Source organism: Chiloscyllium plagiosum, chromosome 6, assembly GCF_004010195.1.
Source record: "Chiloscyllium plagiosum isolate BGI_BamShark_2017 chromosome 6, ASM401019v2, whole genome shotgun sequence".
NCBI classification, from domain to species: Eukaryota; Metazoa; Chordata; class Chondrichthyes; order Orectolobiformes; family Hemiscylliidae; genus Chiloscyllium; species Chiloscyllium plagiosum.
The window spans coordinates 15,636,466-15,663,790 of record NC_057715.1 but is presented as its reverse complement, the minus strand read 5'-3'; the positions used below and the strand labels follow the sequence as shown (position 1 = coordinate 15,663,790).

The following is a 27,325-nucleotide window of genomic DNA, read 5'->3' as shown; positions in this document are numbered from 1 at the left end:
CAGGGGGCAGGATGGGAGGAGGTGTAGTTCAGGTAGCTGTGGGAGTCGGTCGGTTTGTAGTAGATGGCCGTGTTGATTCGGTCGCCTGAGATGGAAATAGTACATAGGAAGATGATTCTAGTTGTTGGAAGTCAGTTATCTCAGCTCCAGGGCATAGTGCATCAAGTCATACAGCAAGGAATCAGACCCTTTTAATCCACTCTGACCATATTGAAAGCTCTGCAGGAGTTTCTCAGGATAGTGTCCAGCAGCTTCATCAATGACCTTCCCTCTATCATATCAGAAGTGGGGATGTTTGCCGATGTTTGTACAATGTTCAGCACCATTTGTGACTCCTCAGATACTGAAGCAGTCCATGTTCAAATGCAACAAGATCTGGACAATATTCAGACTTGGGCTGGCAAGTGACAAGTTACATTCATAGCACACAAATGCCAGGCAATGACTATCTCCAATAAAACACAATCTAACCATTGCCTCTTAACATTCAAGGGTGTTACCACACTGAATCCTCCATTATCAACATCCTTGGGTTACCCATTGACCAGAAACTCACTGGACTCACCACAAAAACATAGTGGCTTATGAGAGCATGTCAGAGGCTAGGAAGTGTGGTGAGTAACTCATTTGCTGTTGCCCCAAAATCTTCCCACTATCTCCAAGGCACAAGTTAGATGTATGATGGAATACTGGATGGATGCAGCTCCAACAACACTCAAAAAGTTTGATGCCATCCAGGACAAAGCAGCCCGCTTGATTGGCACCACATCCACAAGCATCCACTCCCTCCACCACTGGTACTCAGTAGGAGCAGGGTGTTCTACCTACAAGATGCACTTCAAAAATTCACCAAAGATCATTAGACAGCACCTCCCAAGCCCACAACCATTTCCAACTAGAAGGACAAGGAACAGCAAATACATGAGAACACCACTATTTGCAAGCTCCCCTCCAAGCCACTCACCATCCGCACTTGGAAATGTACCGACATTCCTTCGCCGTCACTGGGTCAAAAACATGGAATTCCTGCTCTAAGGGCATTATGGGTCTACCTACAACACGTGAACTGCAGTGGTTCAAAAAGGCAGTTCACCACCATTTTCTCAAGGGCAACTAGGGACAGGCAATAAATGCTGACCAGCCAGCAATGCCCATGTCCTGCAAGTGAATAAAAAATAGCCAACATTCCATTGCCTTCCCTATTACCTGCTGAACTTGGTTGTTAGCTTTTTGTGCTTTATGTGCTTATGAGGACCCCCAAATCCATTAGTGCTGGAACTTTCTGCAGTCTTTTTCCATTTAAATGGTAGCTCTTCTACTATTCCTGCCAAAATGCATAATCTCACATTTTCTCACTCTCTGGGTAAAGGGGTTTCCCGTGAATTCCCTGTTTGTTTGATTTGTGCTGGACTCAAATAAGGAGCCAGAGAATCAAAGAAATATAATGAATCTTTATCATTGGTTTTGGTTTCGAGGTCAATCATGTCAGTCCAAGGAGCTCCTCAGGTTAGATATTTTCAACTTTATGTGTTGCGAAATGTTGTTACATATGTTTCAAACACATGGTACTTGAACCCAGGCTTCCTGGTTCAGAAGTGACTTAGGCTCAACTATATTCAACTGCTTCATCAATGACCATCCCTCCATCATACGTTAAGATGGGGATGATTAATGCCAATTGCACAATGTTCAGCAACATTTGTGACTCCTCAGATGCTGAAGCAGTCTGTGTCATTGTGCAACAAGATCTTGACAATATCTAGGCTTAGGCTGATATATGGTAAGTCACATTTGCACTCCACAAGTGCCAGGCAATGATCATTTCCAACAAGGGAGAATCTAACCATCTTCTCTTGATGTTCAATTACATTATCCATTACTGTTTCACACACTATCAACAACATGGTGGTTACTCATAAACCACAAACAAAATTGAACTAGCCATATAAATTCTGTGCCAACATGAACAGGTTGGAGATTAGAGATTCTGCAGCAATTAACTAACTGCTGTCTCCTGAATGCCTGTCCAACATCTAAATGTTATAAGTCAGGAGTGTAATAGAATACACTACACTGACTGAGTGAAGCTCCAACAACACTCAGGAAGCTTGACACCATCCAGGACAAAGCATTCCGCTTGGTTGGTATGCCATCAACCTTCCACAGTCACTCCCTTCAACATTGTCATATCGTGCACCAGTGTGTATCTTTTATAATGCGCTGCAGTAACTCATCAAAGATGTAATAACTGGATTATTAGAAAATAACAATGTCATTGAACAAAGTCAACATGGATTTGTGAAAGGAAAATCACAATTGACAAGCTTGTTGGAGTTTTATATGACTGTTACTTGTATGGTAGATAAAGAAGAACCAGTGGATGTGATGTATTTGGATTTTTCAGAAGATGTTTTGCTAAGGTCATGCACAAGAGACCAGTCAATGAATTTACCATGCATTGGATGGACTGAATATACTAATGTGGGTTCAAACAAAAATAGAAATTAGTGGAAAAACTCAACAGGTCTATCAGAATCAGTGGTAAGAAAGTACATGTAATGTTTCGGGTCCAGCGACCCTTTTTCAGAACTGACAGTAGCTTGGGAAAAAAATGATACCTATCCTGATGACAAGGGATGCTGGGGGAGGAAAGGACTAAGCAGTAGGTGCAATTGGAGCCCAGAGAAAAAGAACAGTAATTAGGCGGACAAAAGGATGAATCAGAGAGAAACAAAAGCTGATAATCAGGACCATTGGAGGTGAAAATGGGTTGACTATGATGAAAACAGCCCGTGTCACCATAGGGTCTGGGGTGTGGTGGGTAAAAGATATGGAAGAAGGTGTTCAGACTCTAAAATTATTCAACTCAATACTGAGTTCTGAAGGCTGCAAGGTCCCCAAGTGGAAAATGAAATGCTGTTCTTCCAGCTTGTGCTGAGCTTTGCCTGAACACTGTAGTAGTTTCAGACATTGGCCAGGGAACATAGTGCTGTATTGAAGTGATTAGCACCTGGAAGCTCAGGGTCATTTTGCTGAATGAACATACGTGTTCCAGAAATCAGTCTGCCTTTCATCTCTCCAGTGCAGAGGAGACCACATTGTGAGCAGTGAATACAGTAGACTAGATTGAGCTAGTGAAGTTCAGGTAAGTTGATGCTTCATCTGGAAAGTGTATCTGGGGCCTTGGATAATGAGGACAGAGGAAGTAACGGGTACCCCTGTTACACCTTCTGCGATTGCAAGGGAAGCTGCTATGGGAGTGTGGGGAAATGTTGGGAGTGAAGGAGCAGTGGACCAGGGTATCCCAGATGGAACAGTCCCTGCATAATGCTGACAAGGGAGGGGAGGAGAATACGCATCTGGTAGTGGCATCCGACTGAAGGTGGCAGAAATGGCGGCTTAATGTTCCTTTGGATTCAGAGACTGCTGGGTGTGGTCAATGAGGACCACGGGGTCCCTAACAGTATTGTTGGCAGGAGGGGACAAGGGGTGAGTGCAGAATGGCAAGAAATAGCTTAGACATTACTGAGAGCACAGGGCAGGGAATCCTCGGTTGAGGAAAAAGGTGGACATTTCTGAGAACGCTATACAAAAGGTGGCATCATCAGAATAGATGTGATGAAATGGTGTTTTTTTGTCTTGTTTTGTGCTTTTTTTTAAGTATTGTCTGAGAATTGGTTAATAGGCAAAAAGCAGGGAATAGGAACAAATAGATCATTCTCAGTTTTACATGTTGCTATCAATGGGGTTCATACATGGATCTGCGTTGGGGCCACAGATGTTCACAATCTATTAATATGATTTGGATGTGGGACCAATTGGAATATTTCAAAATTTGCTGACTACACTGAAGTGGATGGGAACATAAGTGATGAGGAGGATGCAAGGAGGTTCAAGATGAGTTGGACAGGTTAACTAAATGGGCTAAGGTGTGTAAACTAGAATTTCATGTCTCTAAGTGTAACATTATTCACTTTGGTAAGAAAGAAATGAAAAAAGAATATCTCTTCATTTGAGAAATAGAAAGTGTGTATATTTACAAGGACATGGGTGCCCTTAGCCATGAGTCACTAAAAGTTGGTATGTGGTTGCAGCAAACAACTAGGAGTCTGAATGGTATATTGGCCTTCATTGCACAGGGATTAAAGTACAGAGGGAAAGGTGTTTGCTACAGTCCTATGGAACTTTGGTGAGATTGCATTTGGAGTATTCTGTAAAGTTTTGTCTCTTTAGCTAAGGAAGAATATATTTGCCATTAAGAAGTTTAATGGAGGTCCTCCAAATTAATCCTTGAGACAGTGGGATTACCTGTTGAGGAGAGATTGAGGAAATTGCATCAGTATTGCCTCTAGTTTTTGAAGAATGAGAGGTGAATCTGAGTGACACTTAGAGCATTCTTATGGAGCCTGACAAGGTGAATGTCCCTTGGCTGGTAACACAAAAACCAAGGAACATAATCTCAGGCTTGGGGCCAGACATTGATGAGAGAGCTGAAGAGGAATTTCTTCACTCTGAGGATCTTTGGAATTCTCTACCTCAGCAGGATGCAGACGCTCAAACATTGAACAGACTTTAGGACAAAAATCTATGGGGTTGTGGAGACTAATGACATTCAGGGATATGGAGCTACTGTGGGAAAGATCCAGAGGTTCAGACAGAACTTGAAGGCCGAGTGGCCCACTCCTCTTCCTAAACTTCCTTCAACAACAGCATCTTGTAAACTAGAGCCTCTACCACCTAAAAGGTCAAGCAGTAGCAGCGTTACCCCTCCTTGTGTATTCCTCTCCAAACCGCACACTGTGGCACATATATATCATATTGTACCACCATTATTTCATTATCACCCCCTTCCAAAAGCACTCTGGGGGTGCCTACACCACGTGGACTGCAACAGCACCAAACAGTAGCTCACAACCACCTTGTCCAGCACAGTTAGGGATGGGTATTAAATGCTGCCGTAGACAGGGACACAGATATCCCATAAACGAATAAAAGAATCTGTACTACAGCCAGAGAAGTTGTGGAGAGGAGGAAGTACTTGTAGAATTGTATTATAACTGCTTCCAGATTATACTTAATCCAAGTTTTATTTATCAATTTTATGATGCAGTAAACGATGCAAGCAACGAATTGGCAAAAAAATGACTGTTCCTTTCTTTTCATATTTTCCAGGTACCTGTCACTGTGGCAGGTGTATATGCAACAATCCTGGGACTGACAAACTGGTTTATGGAAGGTTTTGTGAGTGCAACGACCAAGAATGCATTGACGATGAAACTGGCGAGATCTGTGGAGGTGCATACCTAATATTTCATTTCAACAAGTGCTGCATTCTGCATGGTTGCTAAAGTGAAAATAGAATTTTCGGTAGTGTTATTTGTGCAAACATTCATCTGACATTTTGTTAAAGTGGCCCCAAGGTTTCTGCAGTTACAACCTTTGGAAGAATCAGAAGTGCATAAGGCTGAAAGGGATTGAACTCACTGAAGATAAAATTTATTGGATTATTTTGTGGCATATCACAAATGTTTTAAAAATTCTGTTCCCTTACAAAACACGGTTGGATATTCAATCCTGATGAATTGTGAAGTTAATACATGTGGAAATATGCTATTCTTTCTATCCAAACTTCTAACAACCGAGAGCTGTCTTTTCAAAGTTATCTTATTGGTTAGATTATCTGGTCATGATGAATTTTTGTAAATGCTTTTCAATTTTTTTTCCTTTTTTAATGTTTTTCTCTATAGTCAGTTATTAATATACATATATAAATGGTGAAATTTAAGCTAAATGCAATCAGACTTTTATTTTATCTTATATATCCCAAAATTCTTTCTATTTTCAATGACAAAGAGTAGCTACTTATGCCTTCACAGCATTATCTGTCTCCATGCCTGCTCTATAGATTGGTCTTTATATAAGAGTATAACAGCACAAGAACTAAGAGTAGGAAAGGCAATTCAGCCTCTCGGGCTTGTTACTCCATTTGATAGAATCATGGCTGATCTCATCTTGTCCTCAACTCCATTTTCCTGCCCACTCTCCATAACCCTCCACAACCCATTACTAATTAAAAATCTGTATATCTCCTCCTTAACTTTACTCAATGTCCCAGAAACCATCGTATTCTATGGTAGTGAATTCTACAGATTCACTATTTGAGGGAAGTCATTACTCCTCATGTGTTTTAAATCTGCTACCTCTTATCCTAAAACTATGACCTCTCATTCTAGATTGGCCCACTTGAGGGTGCAGCCTCTCTGCATCTACTTTATCTATCCCCTTTAGCATTGTATTTACCTCAATAAGATCTTCTGTCATTCTTCTAAACTCCAGAGGGTATAAGCTGAAGCCTCTCTTCATAAGACAAACCCCTAGAACCAATCTAGTGAACGTCCCCTGAACTGCCTCACACAGGAAGTCTGAGTTGCTATGACAGCAGGTACATGCCTGTTGGAATCCTGAGCTAAGGATAGTGGCAGTAGAGAATCCAACATTCTTTCCATCACCTGACTGGCCAGCTTTCTCTCCTGCCATTATCGCCTATCATTGGTGCGTGCTGAAGATTGGCAGGTTGATGCAGTGTGATTTGAACGCACCTTCCTTAGGCAAAAAGTTCCCAGTTGAGACTTGAACCCAAAGCTTTTGGTTCAGAGGCAGCTATGCTACATATTGCTCCACAAGACCTCATCATAAAGTCGATATCTAAATCCTTTCATCTCTTCAATGCCCACTAAACTCATTACAAGCCTTCCTGTAGACCCTCATTCTTTCATTAAGCTTTTAACCAGCCCTTCTAATATATCTTTTAGCTCATCTGTCCAGTTTCCCCCTTGTCAAGCACTTTGTGACATGTCTCTCTCAAAGGTGCTGTACAAATGCAAGATACTATTGTTATGTGATCTATTATTGTGCAGGTAATATTTTATGAAACTCCATTACATTGTTGGACTTGTTAGCAAAATATTCAAAGGTCCTATTGAATTACTTAAAATCCTATTGGTGTAATCCAATTTTTCTGACTAGATTCACAATTCATTCTCCTTGCCATCTAAACATACCACTTAACTATGGACAATTTTCGTGCAATTTTACACCTTAACCAGAATTTAATTTTAATTTTTTAACTACTTCTGTGGAATAGTTGGATTATGTGTGGGCAATTTCTTAATGTTAGAAACCTGTTATTTATGTGATAATTGAAAACCATTTTGGACATTGAAGACAACATCTGTCTGCAAGTGTGTCAAATTATTTTGTAATTAATCATGAAGGGTATTTTGTGAAATGAAATCTGAGAAATAAAAACGTTAGTTAAATATTGTTGAAATAGTCTTAAATTTTAGTTTTGCTGCTTTACCCACTATTTCTTGTGGTTTAAGGGCATGGAAAGTGTTACTGTGGTAACTGCTACTGTACGCCTGGTTGGCATGGCGATAAATGTGAATTCCAGTGTGACATTACCCCGTGGGAGAGCAAAAGGAAATGCATGTCACCAGACGGCAAGATTTGCAGTAACCGAGGTGTGTCTTTCAAAACAGTTCAGATGTAAGAAAAATGTTAATGATGAAGCTTGGAATTTAGACTAAATTACATTATCCACTTCTGCTCTGATTGCTTCAGTTTTGTGTAATGAGAGCAGAAGTTATTGGGGTACGCATCAACGATTATATTGTGGCTCTTAAAGACTTAACTCAGTAAAAGAAAATTTCAAAACCCAGCAGAATTGCTATTTTCTGATTTACTGCTTTTACTCCAAACGTAAGAGGCTGATGGATATGTTGAATGCAAAGAACAAGGAAAGAGACAGTGAAAGACGGAGACTGAGAGTGGGAGAGAGCATCATTTCATACGTTGTTCTACTTGGCTGCCCCAGAATGACAGTGAAAATTGAGAATGTTCCTGAGCTGGCTTCTAGCCAAGAAACTATTATGCAGTGCATCTGAAAACCAAGGATTGTAGTTTCCCAACATCAAAGTGTTTCATTATACCATAACAGAAGAAAAAAATACTCTCAGCCTTGTCTGAGAATGTGTGTGTTAATTATTGGCAGGTCTCAAAGCTTTTTGAAATCAGCTTATTGAGCCAATGTTCACAAATGTTAGATACAGTACTCAAACTTAAACTCATCCTCTTTTGTCAGAAAGCAAATCAAAGACGCAAAGTCTCTTTCTCACTGATACCATGCTGGGCTAGTGAGGGTATTCTTCTTCATTAGTTAAAAATGGTGCTATCAGACATGAGCACAATGAGTGTGAGCTCTGAACACCATGAACACCATGAGTGTGAGCTCTGCTTCTTACTCTCACAGCTCATGTGATTATCCCTGGACAAAGTGTTTATTTCTTAGTAGACCTGCTAAGCAAATCAGAAGAAGTCATAAAAGACCCAGTGAAGATTTGTAGATGGGATGAAGTTAGAATGGAATGAAGTAGGATGGGAAGACAGTCATGTTGGGCTTAAACAGAGGCTGGGGCTCTCTTCACTGGAAAGGAAAATGCTAAGAGGTGATTCAATAGATGTCTTTAAAATACTGAGTGTTATGGCTGATTGGATGTTTCTATTTTTTTTCTTTTTTTTCCCCCTAAATGAAGAGATTCTAAATCTCCTGGTTATTTTTTTTTCTCCATTAACCTACTGTGGTGTTGTACATAATAAATCTGATTTTTTTTCCTTACCCCAACACTACCACCTAACTGGATAGTGCTTATTTTTTCCCCAGCATCCATGTTGTGTGTGCGCAGGTGTGAGACACAGTGAAAGATAACAGGTGAACAAATCTTTATTCAATTTCCACTACCAGGAAGAAAGGAAACACCAGAGTCACCAGTGACAAGCAGTGCCCTTCACATCAAAGGTCAAAGCTGCGTGATCAAAAAAGTGAGAGGGGAGGGCAGGGATTAAATCAAAATGTGGATGTTTCTATTTGTAAGGCAATTAAAGCTAGGGACTATGGGCAGGTGATGGTCTCAACTAAATCCATTACGGAATTCAGCAGAAACATTTTCATTAAGTAGTTACATTGAATAGTATAAATGCATTGAAGATGAGGGAGAAATGAATGGAATGAAATACCGACTGGGTGAGTGAAGGGGCAACTTTTATAGGTTCTTTTATAGTATAAACACCAGCACAACTAGTGAGCTGAATGGCCCGTCTCTATATTTTATTCCTTGTAATTCACATAAGTAATTGCCTCAATTTTTTTGCTTGGAGTTAATCTGTCAATGTTTGAACTACGAATGATTAAAGTTTTGGCACTTGAAGGTGCCAATCGTTTACAGCATGGAGAGTTCTGGGAAAAGGAAGTACCACAGATTTCGTTTACAGCATGGAGAGTTCTGGGAAAAGGAAGTACCACAGATTTCTCTATGGCAAAACCAGCAATGCACAAGTTCAATGAGCTGAAATTGCATCATGCGTTTTTCTAAATTTCTATGGTTCTATAATTGCAGGGGATGGCTTTTAGTGCCTTACAGTGATTTGCAGAGATGAATGAAAGTTCTTTCAATATCTCACCATCATGTACAGATCAGGAGGTGTGCACAACCCACACCATCATTTATTACTTTTACTGATCTTTATCTTGTACAATTGTCAGCATCAGAGCAAATTTAACATGAGCACTACTTCAAGGTGGAACAGGTTTGATTCCAGTTATTGTTTTGTTGAACTCCAGTTATTGTTTTGTGTCACCAGGACATTTTCATTGAGATTGAACTTTGCATTTCTGAAATAAAATAATGAATGCTTTTGTCAAATAGTCATTACAGCCTTCAAGGAGGCCTTTTGACACAATGACTCCATATCAGCTCTCAGTGGAGCAACCCAGTCACTCACATGCCTTTCTGCCTCTCCTCTGTTCCTGTGGCCCTGAAAGCTAATCTCAAATGCCTGTCCAGTTTTCCTACTTTAGAAATAATTGACCATTTCCATTTACCCTACCCTTAAAGCCAATGGGTTCTAATTCAGTACTATCTACTGAGTAAAAACGTTCCTTCTCCCATCCTCATCCTTCCTTTAAATGCAATCTGATTGAACCCCAAAATCCTACACAGGATAGGTGGCAGGGCATTTGCTGTACTTGTTTGTTCACAGGCACAAGAACAAAGTGACAACTCAGTATAATGGCTGTAGAAGTGGTGCATCACCTGGCAGTCCATGTTAGTTAGAGAGACCTTTTCTCCTCATCCTTCAACTAGACTGACATGGGGCAGCTGTCTCATAGTGCCAGAGACCTAAGTTCAGTTCCACCCTTGGGTGATCATATGTGTGGGTTTTTTCTCATCATATGTGTTTGGATGGGATTCCTCTGGGTACTCTGGTATCTTCCCACAGTCCAAAGGTGTGCAGGTTAAGTGGATTGGCCATATTAAATTGCCTATAATATCTGGGAATGTGCAGGCTAGGTGGATTAGCCATGGGAAATGCAGGAATGGTCTGAGTGGGATACTCTTTGGAAGGTCAATGTGGATTTGATAGGCTGAATGGCCTGCATCCACATTATAGGAATTCTAGAGGTCATTTTTGAACCCTAACATTTTGGAAACATGAGCTGAAAATATAACAGCAAAGGCAATGGTGGATTTGCTGTTGAATGTTTATCAATTAAGTTCTAATTGTGTTCATCAGGTGGGTATTAATTGTGGCCTTATGTTTGTTCATAGCTGGGAGGTTAAGATAAGTTGTGAATCCATAGTTTTTGTATAAGACAAGCAATCCATTTCCTTAACCAATGAGATTGAAGGATTGGGAAAGAAACAAAAAATGACAGGAAAGAAAGTTAAGGGAATTAGAGTCAAACCAGGGATAGAAAGAGAAGTAAAGAAGGAAAGAAGGATTAAAAAATATTCAAATAAAGAATTTAGAAATCTAACAATTTATTATTGCAGAAATGAAATTTTACAGCTTTAGATACTCTGCCTCTGAGCTGGAGAGGTTGAGTGACATTGCAGGAACAGAAATCAGATTATTAAAAGGGCCCTTACACTATTGAATACTAGCCCTAACTTTCAGCAACAATATTAAGAAGTAATTAACATGCAAATGTAACAATATCCTGACAGCCTTGGGGAGATAGAGGATGGGTCGCTGTTTACATAAGGCTGACAGTGGAGAGGAACAAATCAGCTGTAATATGTGGAGATTCACACCTCCAAGGGAAACTCTTCATTGCCACAGGTTTCTGGAGCATTTACACATCAATGTCAATGAGTTGTCATTAAACTGACTGTCACTCTGTCGACAAGTGCTGGGCCAATGAGCTAGGCATTGTGCCAATGCCACATGTTTGCTTGCTGCATGTCTGTTTTGAGATGGTAGCAGTTAGCCTCCTCTGATTCCACAGTCAGAATTCAAACATCAAAGGTGAGAAACAGCAAGTTAGCAAATGGATCCAAAGAGAGGCACCCAGATTTTCTGTTGGTGTGTGTGTGTGTGTGTGTGTGTCCTTACCATGCCTCTTGTCAGTCTGTTCCACTACAGCAACAATTGACATCTGCAAAACAATAAGGAAGATTGTTCAGATACTTGCTCACCACAAAAAGTAGGACAAATTCAACCTGCTTACTTACTGCCCCATCAGTCTACTCTCAATCATTAGCAAGGTTGTGGCAAGAGTCATCAACAGTGCTATCAAGTTGTACTTCTTCATCAATAACCTGCTCACTGATGGGGGTTTTGGGAATCATCAGAGCTGCTTAGCTGCACATCTCACTGTCATCTAAACACGGGCAGAAAAGCTGAAGTCCAGAGGTGAAGTGAGAATGACTGCCCTGATAGCAAAGAGCACTTACTTGATCATGTGTGGTGGTATCAAGGAGGATAGCAGAATTGAAACCAACTTCTGAGATAGCGTGTCAAACTGAGAAAATAGAAGCATTATGTGACGTAATAAAGCAATTTTACAATTCTTGGAGTTAATAACTCAAGTTAACAAAGGCAAAGTTTAACCCAGAATTCTATCAGTTGGGGATCTCTTTGGATGAGATGGGTTGCTGTTTTTTTTGACAGAACTGAAATGCCACTTAAACAACAGACTGTGATGGGAGGATGAGAAAGGAAATTCACTCTCAATGACTACATAATAAATATAATTTACAGTAGTTAAATGTGGATTACATAGTCTGGCCGTGTTCGATGACAGCACAATACCACCCTTCTCAAATCATGCTGTGATTTTTCTTTAGGGAATTGCATCTGTGGTGAGTGTACATGCTATGACCTGGATCCCAGTGGTGAATACGGTGACATTCATGGGGCAACATGTGAATGTGATGAGAGAGACTGCCACGCTGTATATGACAGATACTCCGATAGTTTCTGCTCAGGTAAACAAACTCTGTATCGCACAGATTCAATACAGACTTTTATTTTCAAACAAGTTGGAAATTGTTTGTACAATTACCATGCTTCCCTCTATTATTCTGCCGGTGTTTAACACAGTTACTCCAGACCAATGTTATGTTTCTTCACATCTCTTATTTCCTTTGGCTTTGCACCATCATTCCTTCTGTCACTTAATCTGTCCTGTCTTCCACGCTGCCACACAGCTTCCCTTTCATTCTTCTGTTCCCCTTCCCCGTTCACTCTCTCTACAAATGCTTGAAATCAGTTAGCTATCCAGTTTTTTACTGTTCTGATGAATGGTCATCAATTGAAACATGGGGGTTAATTTTAAGTTGTGGGGATGTTTGGTGGAAGGAGGGTTTGAGTGTAATTATGATTGGTAACATGTTGGGGGCAGCGTTTAACCAGGTAATAGTCTTGCCCTTGAGAGCTACTGGGTAATATGATTGGCTGGTAGCTGTGTTGTCCTAGCAGTGTAAGAACACAGTAGCAGCCCTCGCTAGGACTGCAAGCAGTCCCAAGTAGGAAGACAACATGAATAATAGAGTAAGGTGAGTCTGCAGAAGGGTCAGTGACCCCTGGTGTGTGTGTACATGCACACATTCACATCTTTAGAGGGGTGGAGGTGGAGGTGGAGGTGGAGGGGGGGTGCCCTAGTGAAACAGGGCAAATTCCCCCACCCTCACAAAAGGAGATACCCCCCGTTTCCTTAATGCCATTTAACCATGTACTCTTCACATACCTTGAGTGTTCCTTGTGCAGGGAATGGTCAATATGCAAAGCCTCCTCATCATATATTTGAAGTCATGCTTTTGTCCACACCAGTGAGCAGTCCTTTTGACATTTGAAATTTAATATTCAAGTCCTAGGGATAAGGTGCCAGAATTTCTACTTCTTGCTTTATGAAATAATAATTCTCACAGTCTCTTGCAAAACTGAAACTCTTAGTATGGGCACTGTGCTGGGCATTTGATCTACTCATCTCACTTCTCCTGATCCTCGTCAATTAGAAACATGAATCACTCCAAAGGTAAATCAAGTAAAAACTATCTGCAATCACATTGTATTTTGGTACATGGAATTGCAGTACTTACTGTCCATTCACAATTGCCCTTGTGAAGATAGTGTCAAGATTCTGTTTTGAACCGTTGCAGTTCGTGGGGTATACACATACCAAAAGTGCTGTTAGGATAAGAGTTGCAGAATTTGACAGTGAAGAAATAATGACATAGTTCCAGTTCAAGATAGTGCTTGGCTCGGAGTGGAATTTTCCGATGATAGTTTGCCCATGTTTCTGCTGCCTTTGTCTTTCTAAATGGGAGAAATCACAAATTAGGAAGGTGCTAAGGAGCTTGCTACAGTTCATCTTGCAGATGCTGCACACTGCTACCATTGTGCATCAATTGTGGATGTGGTGTCAATCAAGCGGGCTACTTTGTCCTGGGTGGTCAAGCTTCATGAGTGTTGTTGGAGCTGCACCCATCCAGGAGTATTTATTCCATCACACTCCTGATCTGCACCTTATAGAGGGTAGACAGGCTTTCGGGAGTCACATGGCGAGTTATGTGTTGCAGAATTCCAAGCCTTTGACCTGCTCTTGTATGTACAGTATTCATATCACGAATCCAATTCTGGTCAACTGCAATAACTAGAATGTTGATAGTGGGGTTTCAGTGATGATGATACCATTGAGTATCAAGGTCAGATGGTTTAGAGTCTCCTTGTTGAAAACGGTCATTGCCTGGCACTTGTGTGGCACAAATGGTACTTGTCACCTATCAGGCGAGGTCTGTAATTGGCCAGTTTGGATTTGTCCTACATTTTATGGATAGGGCATGCCCGAGCAGTTTTACAGACATTTCAGGGAGATGCCAATGTGGCTGTACTGGAACAACTTGGCAAGGAATGCAGCTGCTTATTGGCTTATTGACTCGGTGGGGATTGAAATATGTATTCACGTGGTCAGGTTAAGAAATTTCAAGATCCAGGGCACAAGTCTTCAGTACGATTGCCAGAATGTGGTCCAGGCCTGGAGCTTTTGCAGTATCCAGTGCTTCCAGCCATTTTCTGATACCATGTGAAGTCAATCGAATTGGATATCGACAGGCATCTGTAATGCTGAGGACCTCAAGAGAGCATCCAATGTACAATTAGTGATTGTAAAATGGTTCTGATTGTTACATGTGCATCAGTTGAGAACTTCACAACTATTCTGCTTTAAAAACCAATGAAAATTTCCAGCATTTAATATACAGAGCACTCTTGATACTGAAATTTCTGAGCCTGCTGGAGTGAGTACATACTTTAATCCCTACTGAGGCAATAAGCGAAACAAGCAGCGATTCAGATCAGGATTACAGTAAGATCTGAGAAGAGCAGGAGGAGGTAAATAGTTCCCTATTGCTGTTCTTCCTAACTCATCAGGACTGTCGCTGTTTTCATTTCCTGGAAGCTGGTAAATATGTATGATTAGAGGATGGGAGATTGTGTTCAGAAAAAGATGGACCGATGTTCACCCCTCAACATTGTCTGACTTATTTTCCTCTGCTGCTTTAAAGACTGAAATATATGTTCACATTTGGTTTTGAAGAAAATTAGAATTTACAGCTCAGAAACAGCCCTTTCAGTTCAGCTGATCTGTGTGCTCACCTTCGCTCCATATGAACATCATCACACCTTGTTTCCGCACACCGTATCAACAAATCCTTACTCCCCCTCATGTTTGTGAAGGTTCCTCTTAAGAACAGCTATGCCACTTACCTCAACTGCTTCATGGTGATAGTGAGTTCTCACCACTATATGGGTAAATTTTCTCCTGAATTCCCTGTTGGATTTATTAGTGACAGTCTTATATTTATGATCTCTTTCTCCACTGCAAATGGAAATATTTTCACTGTTTTTACTCTATCAAGCCCTTCCATAATTTTAAACATGGCAACTACAACTTACATTTGTATAGCATCTTTCACATAATAAGATGTCTCAAGATGCTTCATGGAAACATTGTAAAACAAAGTATACCACCAAGTCAGAACAGGAAATATTATGAACATAAGAATTAGAGGTATACCAATTGGCTTCTTGCACCTACTCTGGTCTTCAGTAAGGGAATGGATGGTTGGTTTGTATTCCAAATTCCACATTCCTATCTACTGTTGATCATTTTTGATTCCTTTACTTAACAAGAATCTAAATGAATCCACCTTAAAATTCAATGACTCCACCTCCACTGCCAGCTGAGGCAGAGAGCTCCAAAGTCATATAAGACTCTGAGAGGACAAAAAAATTCCCCTCATCCTTGACCTCAAAGGGGAATGCCTAATTTTAAAACACCATCTCTTAGTTCTGGACTCACTTATACAAGGAAACATCCTTCTCATGTTCACCTTGTAGAGACCATTCAGGATCTTAGCAACTTCAATCACTCTTCTAAACTTCCAGCCAATCCAACCTTTCCTCAGAACACAACTTCTCATTCCAAGTATCAATCTGGTAAATCTCCTCTGAACTGATGCCAATACATTTACATCTTTCGTTAAATAAGAACATCAAAATTGCACAGAGTCGTCTTGATATTGTCTCATCACTGCCCAGAATATTTGAAGCATAACATTTTTACTTTTATATTCAGTTCCTCTAGCAGTAAAGGATAGTGTTGTATTAGCCTTCATAACCACTTGTTGTACCTGCTAACATTTTGTGACTCATAGATTAAAACAGTTGGATCCATCTATACTTCAGAATTCTGCAGTTATTCCCCATTTAAAAATATTCTGAATTTTAATCTTCATGCCAAGCTGACCAACTTCACATTTTCTCACATTATACTGCATCTGCCAGATTGTTGTCCATTTACTCAACTGACCAATATCCTTCTGTATCTTTGCTATTCATCTTCACAGCATACTTTCCTGTCTATCTTCATATTATCCCCATACTTGCCCATTATCCCCTCATTGATACAAGCTGTAAAAGGTTGTGAGCCCACCATACACCCCTGCGGGACCCACCTGTCTCATCAAGCCAAACTGAAGACATTCATTTATGCAAACTGTCTGATTTCTGTCAGTCTGCCAATCTTCTATCCATGCTAATATATTACCCCTACACCATGAGATCCTAATTGGTGCAATTGCTTTTAGGTGGCACTTTTTCAAATACCTTCTGAAAATCCAAATACACTGTATCAACAAATGCCATATTTTACAGAATACATGTTAATCATTCATAAAATTCCAATACACTGTTCAACAAGCTGTTGAGTCAAATTTCCCTTTAACAAACCCATACTGACTCTTCTTGATTAACTTGAGCTTTTCCAAGTGCTTGGTTATAACATCCTTACTGATTAATTCTAATAATTTTCTCCCATCTGTCGTCAAGCTAAATGGCATGTTGTCTCCTGTTTACTGCCTCCCTCCCTTGTTGAATAGCAAGGTTATATTTTGCTATTTTAAGTCTGATGGAACCTTTCTGGAATCTAATGAGTTTCGCAAAATTAACACCAGTGCATGTATTGCCTCACCAGCCACCTCTTTTAAGAGTCTGCAGTGAATTCCATCAGGACCTGGAGACTTGTCCACTTGTAAATATTAGTTCAAAGGTACATTTGAATGGGTGTCTTGACGAAGAAAAGTAAGATTGGGTGCCAGAGAGGCATTGGAAGGGAATTCCACAGATTGGGATCCAGGCACCTGAAGGTAAAGCCATCAATGGTGGAGCAATCATCATTGTGAATTAAGTACAAGATATAATGTATCATAAGAGACCAGAATTAGATGAGTGACAGTACCTTGGAGGGTTATGGGGGCTGGAGGAGATCACCGAGATAGGGAGCAGCAAGACAATACAGGCATTTGAGAACAAAGACGAGAATTTAAAACTCAAGACCTTGTTTGACCAGGAGCCATTGTGTCGGGAGCATAGGGATGAGTGGGCTACAGGACTCATTTCAAGTTAAGGCACAGGCAATATTTCTGAATGAGAATAGAATGTGGGGGACCAACTAACGGTACATTTGAATATGATGAAGGGCTTTTGCCCGAAACATTGATTCCCCTGCCCCTTGGATGCTGCCTGACCTGCTGTGCTTTTCCAGCACCACACTCTCGACTCTGATCTCCAGCATCTGCAGTACTCCCTTACTCCTAGTCAATTAGAATAGTCAAGTCTACAGAAAATGAAGGAAGGGACGAGGGTTTCAACTGTGGAACAGCCAAGGTGGTATGATTGAAATCTATATTACGGAAGTGGAAATAGGTGGTCTTAGTAATGGAGTGGCTGTGATATTGGAAGCTCACCTTGGGATCAAATCTGGTATAAAATTTGCAAGCATTCCGACTGAACAAAGTTTAGAGTAGGAGTGAAATCAATCATTCCAGGTTTCCTGAAATTTAATTGGACGAGATTTCTACTCATCCAGTGACAGCCAAGGAATCAAAAAAGATGGTGCTGAGGTACAGCAGGTGTCATGCACCCTCTAAGTTGCTTTATCATATGGCCAATCTGAAAATAAAGCTGTGACTTTGGATATTGTCACTAAGGGACATCTTGGAGATGAGAAATGAGACCAAGGAAAGACCCTTGATATATTTAGAAGTATGTCAGAACTCCAGTCTATTTTCTACATAGAAGATTGCTAGTCTGTACAATGTTTGGAAGTTTATACATGCCTATCCATTATAGGGGAAGAAGGGGTAGTCTGAATATGTATGCTGTAAGTGTGCATATTCCTTGCTAATTTAAGTGTGCATGGCCTTTCCTTCGGTTGGTTGCTTAATTATGGAATTATCCAATAACGGAGTGTTACAAATAGCGAATACAGAAGGAAGTAAATAAGCACCACCACTGTCAGGATGATAATATTGTCAAACCATCAAAATCAATACTTACTGCTCGCACTTCCTTCTGTCTTTTTTTTAATTAACTGCTTTTTTTAAATCCCCCCCCCCCCACACACACTACTGCTGTCAGGTAGCTGAAATATTACATCTCACGGAGAATGTACCTGATTTCAACATGCATCATCAACAACAATCTACATTTATGTAGCACAATTAAAACAGCACATCCATCCTAATGTGCCTCACCGGAGCTGATACAAATTTGATGCTGAAGATGACTAAAAGCTTTGCTAACGGATGTGTTTTAATGGGAATCAAAAAAAAAAGGAAGGGTTTAAGGAGTGAATTGCAGAGTTCAGATCCTCACTGGTTCAAGGTACAAGCACCAAAGATGGAACAATAACAAATGGCAAGGGACCAGAATTTATTATGGACTAGTGAAGTATATTGGCTTTGAGTGAAACTGACTATTGATACCTGACAAATATCCCACGGTATTTCATTTTTATTCTTGTTTCTAATGACTGCTTATTGGATTTAAACTAAAGGTGTTGGGCAGTGCAATTGTGGAAGATGTGACTGCTATGAAGGATGGAGTGGCAGAATATGTGAGCATCCAGATTCTTGTCGCATGTCAGTTGAGGAGAGTGAAAGGAAATGTCGAGGGAATTCTAATTTACCCTGTTCAGGAAGAGGTAGGTGAAATCTCTCTTTTTACATTGCCATTACTTCATATTATTTGCTTTCATATTAGGTAAAGTATACCAGGTATTTATTACTCAAATTTCTCTGAAGATTCCTAACTGCTTCCTGTCATCATGATAGAAAACAGACTTTCCAATCTGTAGAATTTGCTACCTGAGGAAATGTTAACTATGCGGGACACAGATGGAGTTAGTTTCTCCCTTCAAGCCAAGATGTGACAATCTGTGGGCAAGGGACTGGCATCCAACTGAGTCTAGCATCAGGAAACTAATAATGCTAGAAAGCTAGCTAAAAATACAAGACTCTCATTCCTCTATTATCTTTCATGGTTGCAGCATGTCCCAATGCACTTTTTTTATTATTTCAGAGTGTGTGGCAGTGCTAGCAGACCCAGCATTTATTGCCATTCATTAATTGCCCTGATAAAGGAGTGCTTTCCTGAATTGCTGCAATCTGGGTGGTGTAGATGTTGTTAGGAAGGATTTTGACCCAGTGGCATTAAAGGAGTGCCGATCTAGTTCCAAGTCAGGATGATGTTTGCCTTGGAGGGGAAAATGTAGGTAGTGGCTTTTCCCATGTATCTGCTGCGCTTATCCTTCTAGGTTGTAACGGTCACAGTCTTGAAGGTACTGTTGAAGGAACCTTGGTGAATTTCTGCCTGCTTTGTCCTAAATGGTTTCACGATTCTTGAATGTTGTTAGAGCTGCCCCTATCCAGGTAATGAAGATTATTCCATCACACTCCTGCCTTCAGCCTTGTAGATGGAGGACATTGAGAATCAGGTGGTGACTTATCCGCAGCAGAATACCAGTGTCTGACCTGCACTTGTAGCCACAGTATTAATATGGCTGGTCCATTTCAACTTTTGGTCATTAATCATTGCCAGAATGTTGATCATAGGAAATTCAGTGATAGTAATGTAATTGAATGTCTAGTAGCAATAGTTAGGCACCCTCTTGTTGCAGATGATAATTTACTGGCACTTGTCAGTTCAAGCCTGAATGTTGTCTTGGATTTATTGCATATGGAGTAACTGTTCAGTATTTGAGGTGTCACAAATGATACTGATCATTGTGCAAACATCAGGGAACTTCTGTACTTCTGATCTTTTGATGGAGGGAAGTTCATTGAGGAAGCAGCTGGAAATGGTTAGACCTGGGACACTACCTTGAGGACCTTCAGCAGCAGTGGACCAGCACTGAATATTGACTTCCAATGAACCACAACCATCTTCCTTTGTTCCAGGTAGGACTCCAACAAATAGAGGCTTTCCTGAATTCCACAGACTCCAGTTCTGATAGGGCTCTTTGATGCTACACTCAGTCAAATATTGCTTTGATATCACTATTACTTCACCTCAAAATTACCTCTTTCCTCCATATTTGAACTAAGGCTGTAGTGAGGTCAGGAGCTGAGTGGTCCTGGTGGAAGCTAAACTGAGCATCAGTGAGCTGGTTATTGCTGAGTAAGGATTACTTGCTAACAATGCTGTTGACACTTTTCCTCACTTTGCTGATGATGAAGAGTAGAACTGATGAGTGATAATTGGATGGGTTGGATTGTTCTGCATTTTATGTGCAGGAGATGCCTGGGCAATTTTTCGCATGGTCTTGAAGATGCCAGTATTGTAGCTGTACTGGAAAAGCTTGGCTTCAACTAGTTCTGGAGCACAAGTCTTCAGTACTATTACTAGAATGTTGTCAGGGCCCATGACATTGCACATCCTGTGTCTTCAGGTGTTTTGTGATATCATGTGGAATGAATTGGCTGAAGACTGGTATCTGTGATGCTGGGGACCTCAGGAGAGAGCCAAAATGGATCATCACTTAAATCTGGCTGAAGATGGTGACAAATGGTTCAGCCATATCTTTTGCTCTAATTTTCTGGGTTGCCCCAACATTTATGAAGGGGTTATTCGTGGAGCTTCCGACAAGTGTGAATGTTTTACTTGTCCATCACCTTTCACAACTGGTGTGTCAGGACTGCAGAGCTCAAATCTGATCTAATGGTTGTGGACAGGGCCAGATATCATGTGCCCCTGTGATGCTTCTAACCTGAGAACAGTGTGCAAAACAGGCCTGTGGAGCCCTGGTTATTGACTATGTTGTACACACAGTACCGGCCTTGGTCATGGGATCCCTTAGCTCTGTCTATTGAATGTTGCTTCTGCTATTTGAAATCTCTCTTGCTGTATCTTTGGCTGTTCCACTCCTTATTTTTAATTTTTCTTTGGTGCTGCCCTTCGCATGCTCTCCTGCTCTCTCCATTGAACCAGTATTGATTCCCTGGCCTATTGGTAATTGTAGAATGGGGGATATTCCAGACCATGAGGATTCAACTGTGGTTGAATGCAGTTCTGGTGCTGATGGTTCAAGGATGCCCAGTTTTCAGTTGCGAGATCTGGTCAAAACCTGTCCTGTTGGCACAGTCGCTGTGCCCCACACAAAATGATGCAGGCTATTCTCAATGTAAAGGTGGGGCTTTGCATCCACAAGGACTGTGCAGTGGTCACTTCTGCGGATATTGTCATGAACAAATGCTTCTGTGATAGGTAGATTGGTGAGGATTAGGTATCGTTGGTTTTTCCCTGTTGTTGGTTCCCTCACAAGTTGCTGCAGACCCAGTCCTGTAGCACAGTTGGTCAGGCAGCATCTGAGGAGCAAGAGAGTCAACATTTCGAGACTCTGATCGCCAGTATCTGCAGTCCTCATTTTCTCTTGCTTTAGGACTTTCCCAGCTCAGGCAGCAGCGGTACAACTGAGTCATGGTTGGAGATGAAGCATTGAGGTTCCTCATCCAGAGTATATTCTGTGCCCTTACCAACCACCTGACAGAGCAGACAGGACTTTGTTTAACTCAAAAGATGTCACCTCCATTGCTGCACATTCCCTCAGTAATGCACTGGAAGTGGCAGCCATGATAATGTGGCTTGGATAGGATTTTGAAGACCCAACCTTCTGACTTAGTGGGCACAGTGCAACCCACTGAGTCACAGTTAACTTAGATTCATGGCAGTTTATGTTAATGCTCAGGATGTGGCCATTATTGGCAAGCCCAGCATTTATAGTCCATCCCTAATTGCCTTAGAGAAGTTGGCAGTGAGCTGCCTCTTGTGTAGGAAGTACATGCACTCTGTAATTTTGGTGGGGTTGGGGACAATATGAGTCGGTTTGGAAAAGTGTTTTTTACTGATTTTTCTGGTCTCAATCATCTCCTGTTCAGTTAAAATGCTTCAGCAATCAGTTTGTCAAAAGCCTCTATCTACTCAGTTCCAGAAATCTGGGCATATAGAGAAGAAAGATTAGTTGGGTAACTCACTGTGCAATCCAGGGAATTCTGGGCCCTAGCTGCAATTGGTAACAGTTGATAATAGCCCCATCAAAAACGGCACAAATACTGAATGGTTTTGTCTTGAATTTCTATGTAGAATGGTACAATACAGATGGAGCCCAGTCAGCCCATTCTGCCAGTACTAGCTTTTTGGAATATGGTCCAATAGGTCCAATAGGTCCAGTTGCCCTTGCCCTTTCCCTGTCACCCCAAAGAGAAATAGAGTTAATATTTAGCATCTAGTAATAATCTTCTTCAGAACTGATGTTAACTCTGTTTTTCTCTCTCCGGAGCGCTGTCAGACCTGCTGAGTTTTTCCAGCATTCTCCATGTTCGTTTCAGATTTGCAGCATCCACAGTATTTGCTTTTATTATCCTGAAAAATGTCCCTGTTTAAAAGTTACTATTGAATCCTCTTCCACTGCTGTCAGACCATGCATTCCTGTCATAACAATTTGCTGTGTGAGAAAATCACCCCACCTACTCCTTTAGTTCTTCTGCTGATGATCTTTAAGGAGTGTCCTCTGGCTGCTGGCTCTCCTGCCAAGGATAAAATAAGGAAAAACTATCGAATCACTTCCTGATTTTTGAACACCTCTATTAAAGCTCCTTTTAACTTTCTCTGTTCTAAGTGGAACAATCCCAGTCTCGCCACATAAATGAAATCCATTATCCCTGGTACAATTCGACTAACCCTCCTCCGCACTTCCCTCACAGTGTGAGCAATAAATGTGTTTTTTGATATACTATTTGCACATCATATTTGATCCTGCATTTTCCACATTCTCAGCACTGAAGCGATTATATGCTGTGCTAGTTTCCATGGCAATACCTCTGCTGGCTGCAGTGTAGTTGCAGATATGCATTTTACTACTGTGTCATTAAAGCTGCTAAATTATAACATTTTCTGTGACTGCTTCAGAAAGCAAGGACAACTCCATCAACATTGAAACAAGTGAGAGCCTCATCCTCTAGGGAATCAGAATTTGTTCAGACATCATTCAACTGAAGCAAGATCTTAACTGCATTGTATTTAGAACTTTTTGCTTGTTGCATATGAATATAGATTAAGGGTTAAGGTGAATGGGGTTTAAGAGGATTGAAGGAGTTGATGGGATAAAGAGAAAATAACTGTTTTCTCTAGCCAATGGGAGAAGAGGGAAATTGAGGGATGGTAAAGTGGTATCCAGAAGAAGGGGATAAACTTTAAAATTACAGTTAGGGTGATATTTGGAAGCAGGTCTTCCCACAAAGGGGAGTGGGAATTTGGTACCCTCTACCCAGAATGTTGTTGAATCTAGGGGTTAATTGAAAATCTCACAACTGAGATTGAGAGCTGTTTGGTGATAAAAGTATGAATGGTGATGGAAAGTAAGTAGATGAAGTTAGGAAACAGGCCAGTGTTGATTTCATTGAATGTGTCTTCCTGTCTCCATGTCTCTGTTCTAGAAATTATGTAGACTGTAAGCAATTATTGTCTGACAAAAGCTGAAAATCAACAGCAGGGCTGTTGGCATCAATATCCTTGACCACCATCATCAAGGGCATCACAGCGTGCAAAGATCAACACTCTGCACCTTTTTGATTCAGTAGACGGCTGAAGGATGGAGGTCTGAATGGGCAAGGGGGACAGTCTGAGGTGAGGTGTGTTTGGGTGAGGATGGAAAATTTCATTGAGAAGCAAAAGAGCAATGTTTGTAGCAGGGACTTAAAATAACTATTTTTAAAACAAGGCATTACAAAGTGACAGCTTGAATTTTTCTAGCACCTTTAATGTTGTAAAATGGTTTACGGTGCTCCACAGACAAAACTATCAAGTGACATTTGATACTGAGCCAACGAAGCAGATATTGGGACAGTTGACCTTGCACAAAGAGAGAAGTTTTTATGCTGTGTGCTTCAATGACTCTGAGCATCTTAAAAGAAGAGGGTTAAGTAGAAATACAGTGGTTTAAAGAAGATATGTTGCAACTTAGGATAGGCTGCTGAAAGCATGTCTATCATTGGTAGTTTAATTAAAATTGGGGTAATGCTCAAGAAGTCAAAACTGAGGAGTGCAGAGATCCTGGAGAATTTTGGCGTCACAAACAGTTAGAGATAGACAGGGTGAGGCCATGAAGACAGCTGAATAAAAAATGTTGAGGAGTTGAATTATATGAGGTCCTAGATTCTTAGTCCTACCTTGGCTAAAAAGAACAGGGAAGTTGATGCGTGCCATGGGGACAAGACCAGCTACCTCACTGCCATATGACAGTCCATTTGCCTTCCTGCCACAGTCTGCTTATTGTTTCCTGTATTAATTTTTTTCTCTATTGCCTCCTCTCTCCTCTTTGATTCATCACACCTTCCCAAATTTTATCCCTCGCGCAACTATATAGTTTCAATTTCTCTCAACCCTCCTCGATTTGCAGCTCATGATAGCACTGACCTGCCCTGGTTCAGGTGTGAAATATCCCAGTGTACAGATCCCACTTTCTACAGTACTGCTTCCAGTGTCCCATGAGCTGGAACCCATTTCTCACAGATTATTACCTTTTGAGGTTTTGCTTCTTAATTTGATGTACAGGCCCTCATACCAACGATGCATAACTTCTCTCTTTGTCCTCCTATGTCATGGTAGGGCCACAACAACTGTCTCCTTCCCATCCCACTTCAAGGTTCTCTCTCATCCTTTGCAGATGTCCTGAGCCTTGACACCAGGCAGGTAACATAGCCATCTGGACTATGCTGCAGTGAACAGTGTCAATCTTCCCACTGCACTGCCCCTCAATACCATAAGCATTCCTTTTTGGTACCTACACTTGAATACCTTTCTGTACAGGTTGATATAATCAGTTAGCCCTCCAGCCCTCATTGTCATTCAAACAAATATTAAAAGGAAACCTCAAACCAGTTGGACAATTGCAAAATCAATTCTTTGGTTTTATTGTCGTAAAACATATCTGATCACTTAAGCCAGGCTAATGATTATTCCAACTGTAAAACAGAGATGGAATAAATATGAACACATCAGTCACTCAGGCCTGTCAACAATAAACTCAATGCACCGTGATTTATTGTGGCTCTATTTCAAACGGTTACTAGATTTTCAACATGGAAGGTAAGTCTTGATATATCCTAACTTGTTGCATAATCCTCCAAACAAAATGAAAAATGATAAGCTCTGAGGTCTAGGCGAAAGTGAGGACTGCAGATGCTGGGGATCAGAGTCGAAGAGTGTGGTGCCAGAAAACCACAGCAGGTCAGGCAGCATCCAAGGAGCAGGAGAGTCTGGTGAAGGGCTTATGCCCAAAACGTTGACTTTCCTGCTCCTCGAATGCTGCCTGACCTGCTGTGCTTTTCCAGCACCACACTTTTTGACTCTGATCTCTAGCATGTGCAGTCCTCATTTTCTCCTAGAAATCTTGTTGAGGGCACTTTGAAGACACAGGCGACAATGGCTTATAGTGACTCTTAGCTTACATGGAAACAAAACCATAAGACATAAGAGCAGAAATTAGGCCATTCAGCCCATCAAGTCTTCTCTGTCATTCAATCATGGCTGATAAATTTCTCAACCCCATTCTCCTACTTTCTCCCCATAACCATTGATCCCTTTGATACTCAAGAATCTATCTATCTCAGTCTTAAATACACTCAATGACCTGGCCTCCACAGCCCTCCTTGGCAATAAGTTCCATGGATTCACCACTGAAGAAGTTTCTGTTTATCTCCGTTTTAAAAGGTCTTCCCTTTCCTCTAAGTTTGGTGCCCTTGGGTCCTAATGTCTCCTACCAATGGAAACATCTTCCCAACATCCACTCTGCCCAGGTCATTCAGTATTCCGTTGTTTCAATTAGATCCCCCCTCATCCTTCTAAACTCCATCGAGTATAGACCCAGAGTCCACAAATGTTTACAAACAGCTGCTTGTCTCTGTGTGCACCCAAAATCATTGCTGCATCATCTGATATTATTTCCATGGTCACAGACAAGGCTCAGGGACATGGAGCCCCATGTTCAAAGCCACAGGGAAGCTTGAATTTGAAGTCAGAATACAGGGTGAAGGCAGGATTCTTGGCAGTGAGGAGGAACAGAGGAATCTTGGCGTCCATGTCCATAGATGTCAAAGTTGCCAAGCAGAACTCGCTCGTGTGATGGTCATTATAGGTATACTTCTAAAATACGATGGTTGCATCCTGTGCAACACTGCATTATAGGAAAGTCATGCTTTAGAAACAGCACTTCAAGTGTTGGCAATGTAATCGTGTTACAACTAAAACATGTTTTAAAAATTCACGCTTTAGAAACAGTGTCCCCAGATCGTCAATCGTGGATTTGTGTTAATGAAACATGCATTATAGCAGAACGACCTGTATTTTATAAATGTTCACGCATAATCGGAAGGATGTTGTGAAACTTGAAAGGGTTCAGAAAAGACTTACAAGGATGTTGCCAGGGTTGGAGAGTTTGAGCTGTACGGAGAGGTTGAATAGGCTGAGGCTTTTTTCCCTGAAGCGTTAGAGGCTGAGAGGTGACCTTATAGAGGTTTGTAAAAACATGAGGGACATGGATAGGATAAATAGACAAAGTCTTTTCCCTAGGGTGGGGAGTCCAGAACTAGAGGGCATAGGTTTAGAGTGAGAAGGAAAAGATATAAAAGACACCTAAGGGGTAGCTTTTCACGCAGAGGGTGGTACGTGTATGGAATGAGTTGCCAGAGGAAGTGGTAGAGGCTGATACAATTATAACATTTAAAAGGCATCTGTATATGAATAGAAAGGGTTGAGAGGGATATGGGCCAAGTGCTGGCAAATGGGACTATATTAATTTAGGATATCTGGTCAGGATGGATGATTTGGACCATGCTGTACTTCTGTATGACTCTATAGAATAATACAGCGCAGAACAGGCCCTTGATGTTGCACCGACCTGTGAACTAATCTAAGGCCATCCCCTTACTCTATCTCATCATCATCCATGTGCTTATCCAAGGACTGTTTAAATGCCCCTAATGTGGCTGAGTTAACTACATTGACAGCATTGACAGGCAGGGCATTCCACATCCTTACCACTCTCTGAGTAAAGGACCTGCCTCTGACATCTGTCTTAAATCTAACA

General features: G+C 41.1%; 1 protein-coding gene across 1 annotated transcript in view; it reads left to right on the top strand.

The window, feature by feature from the left end:
* The window catches only part of itgbl1 (integrin, beta-like 1), a 228,183-nt gene that overhangs the window by 128,245 nt on the left and 72,613 nt on the right, over positions 1-27,325 (top strand). Inside the window, exons 4-7 of the mRNA XM_043691272.1 lie at positions 5,173-5,295; positions 7,383-7,523; positions 12,189-12,329; positions 18,740-18,886. Coding sequence (XP_043547207.1) covers positions 5,173-5,295; positions 7,383-7,523; positions 12,189-12,329; positions 18,740-18,886 — 552 coding nt within the window. The remainder of the gene's footprint in view (positions 1-5,172; positions 5,296-7,382; positions 7,524-12,188; positions 12,330-18,739; positions 18,887-27,325) is intronic.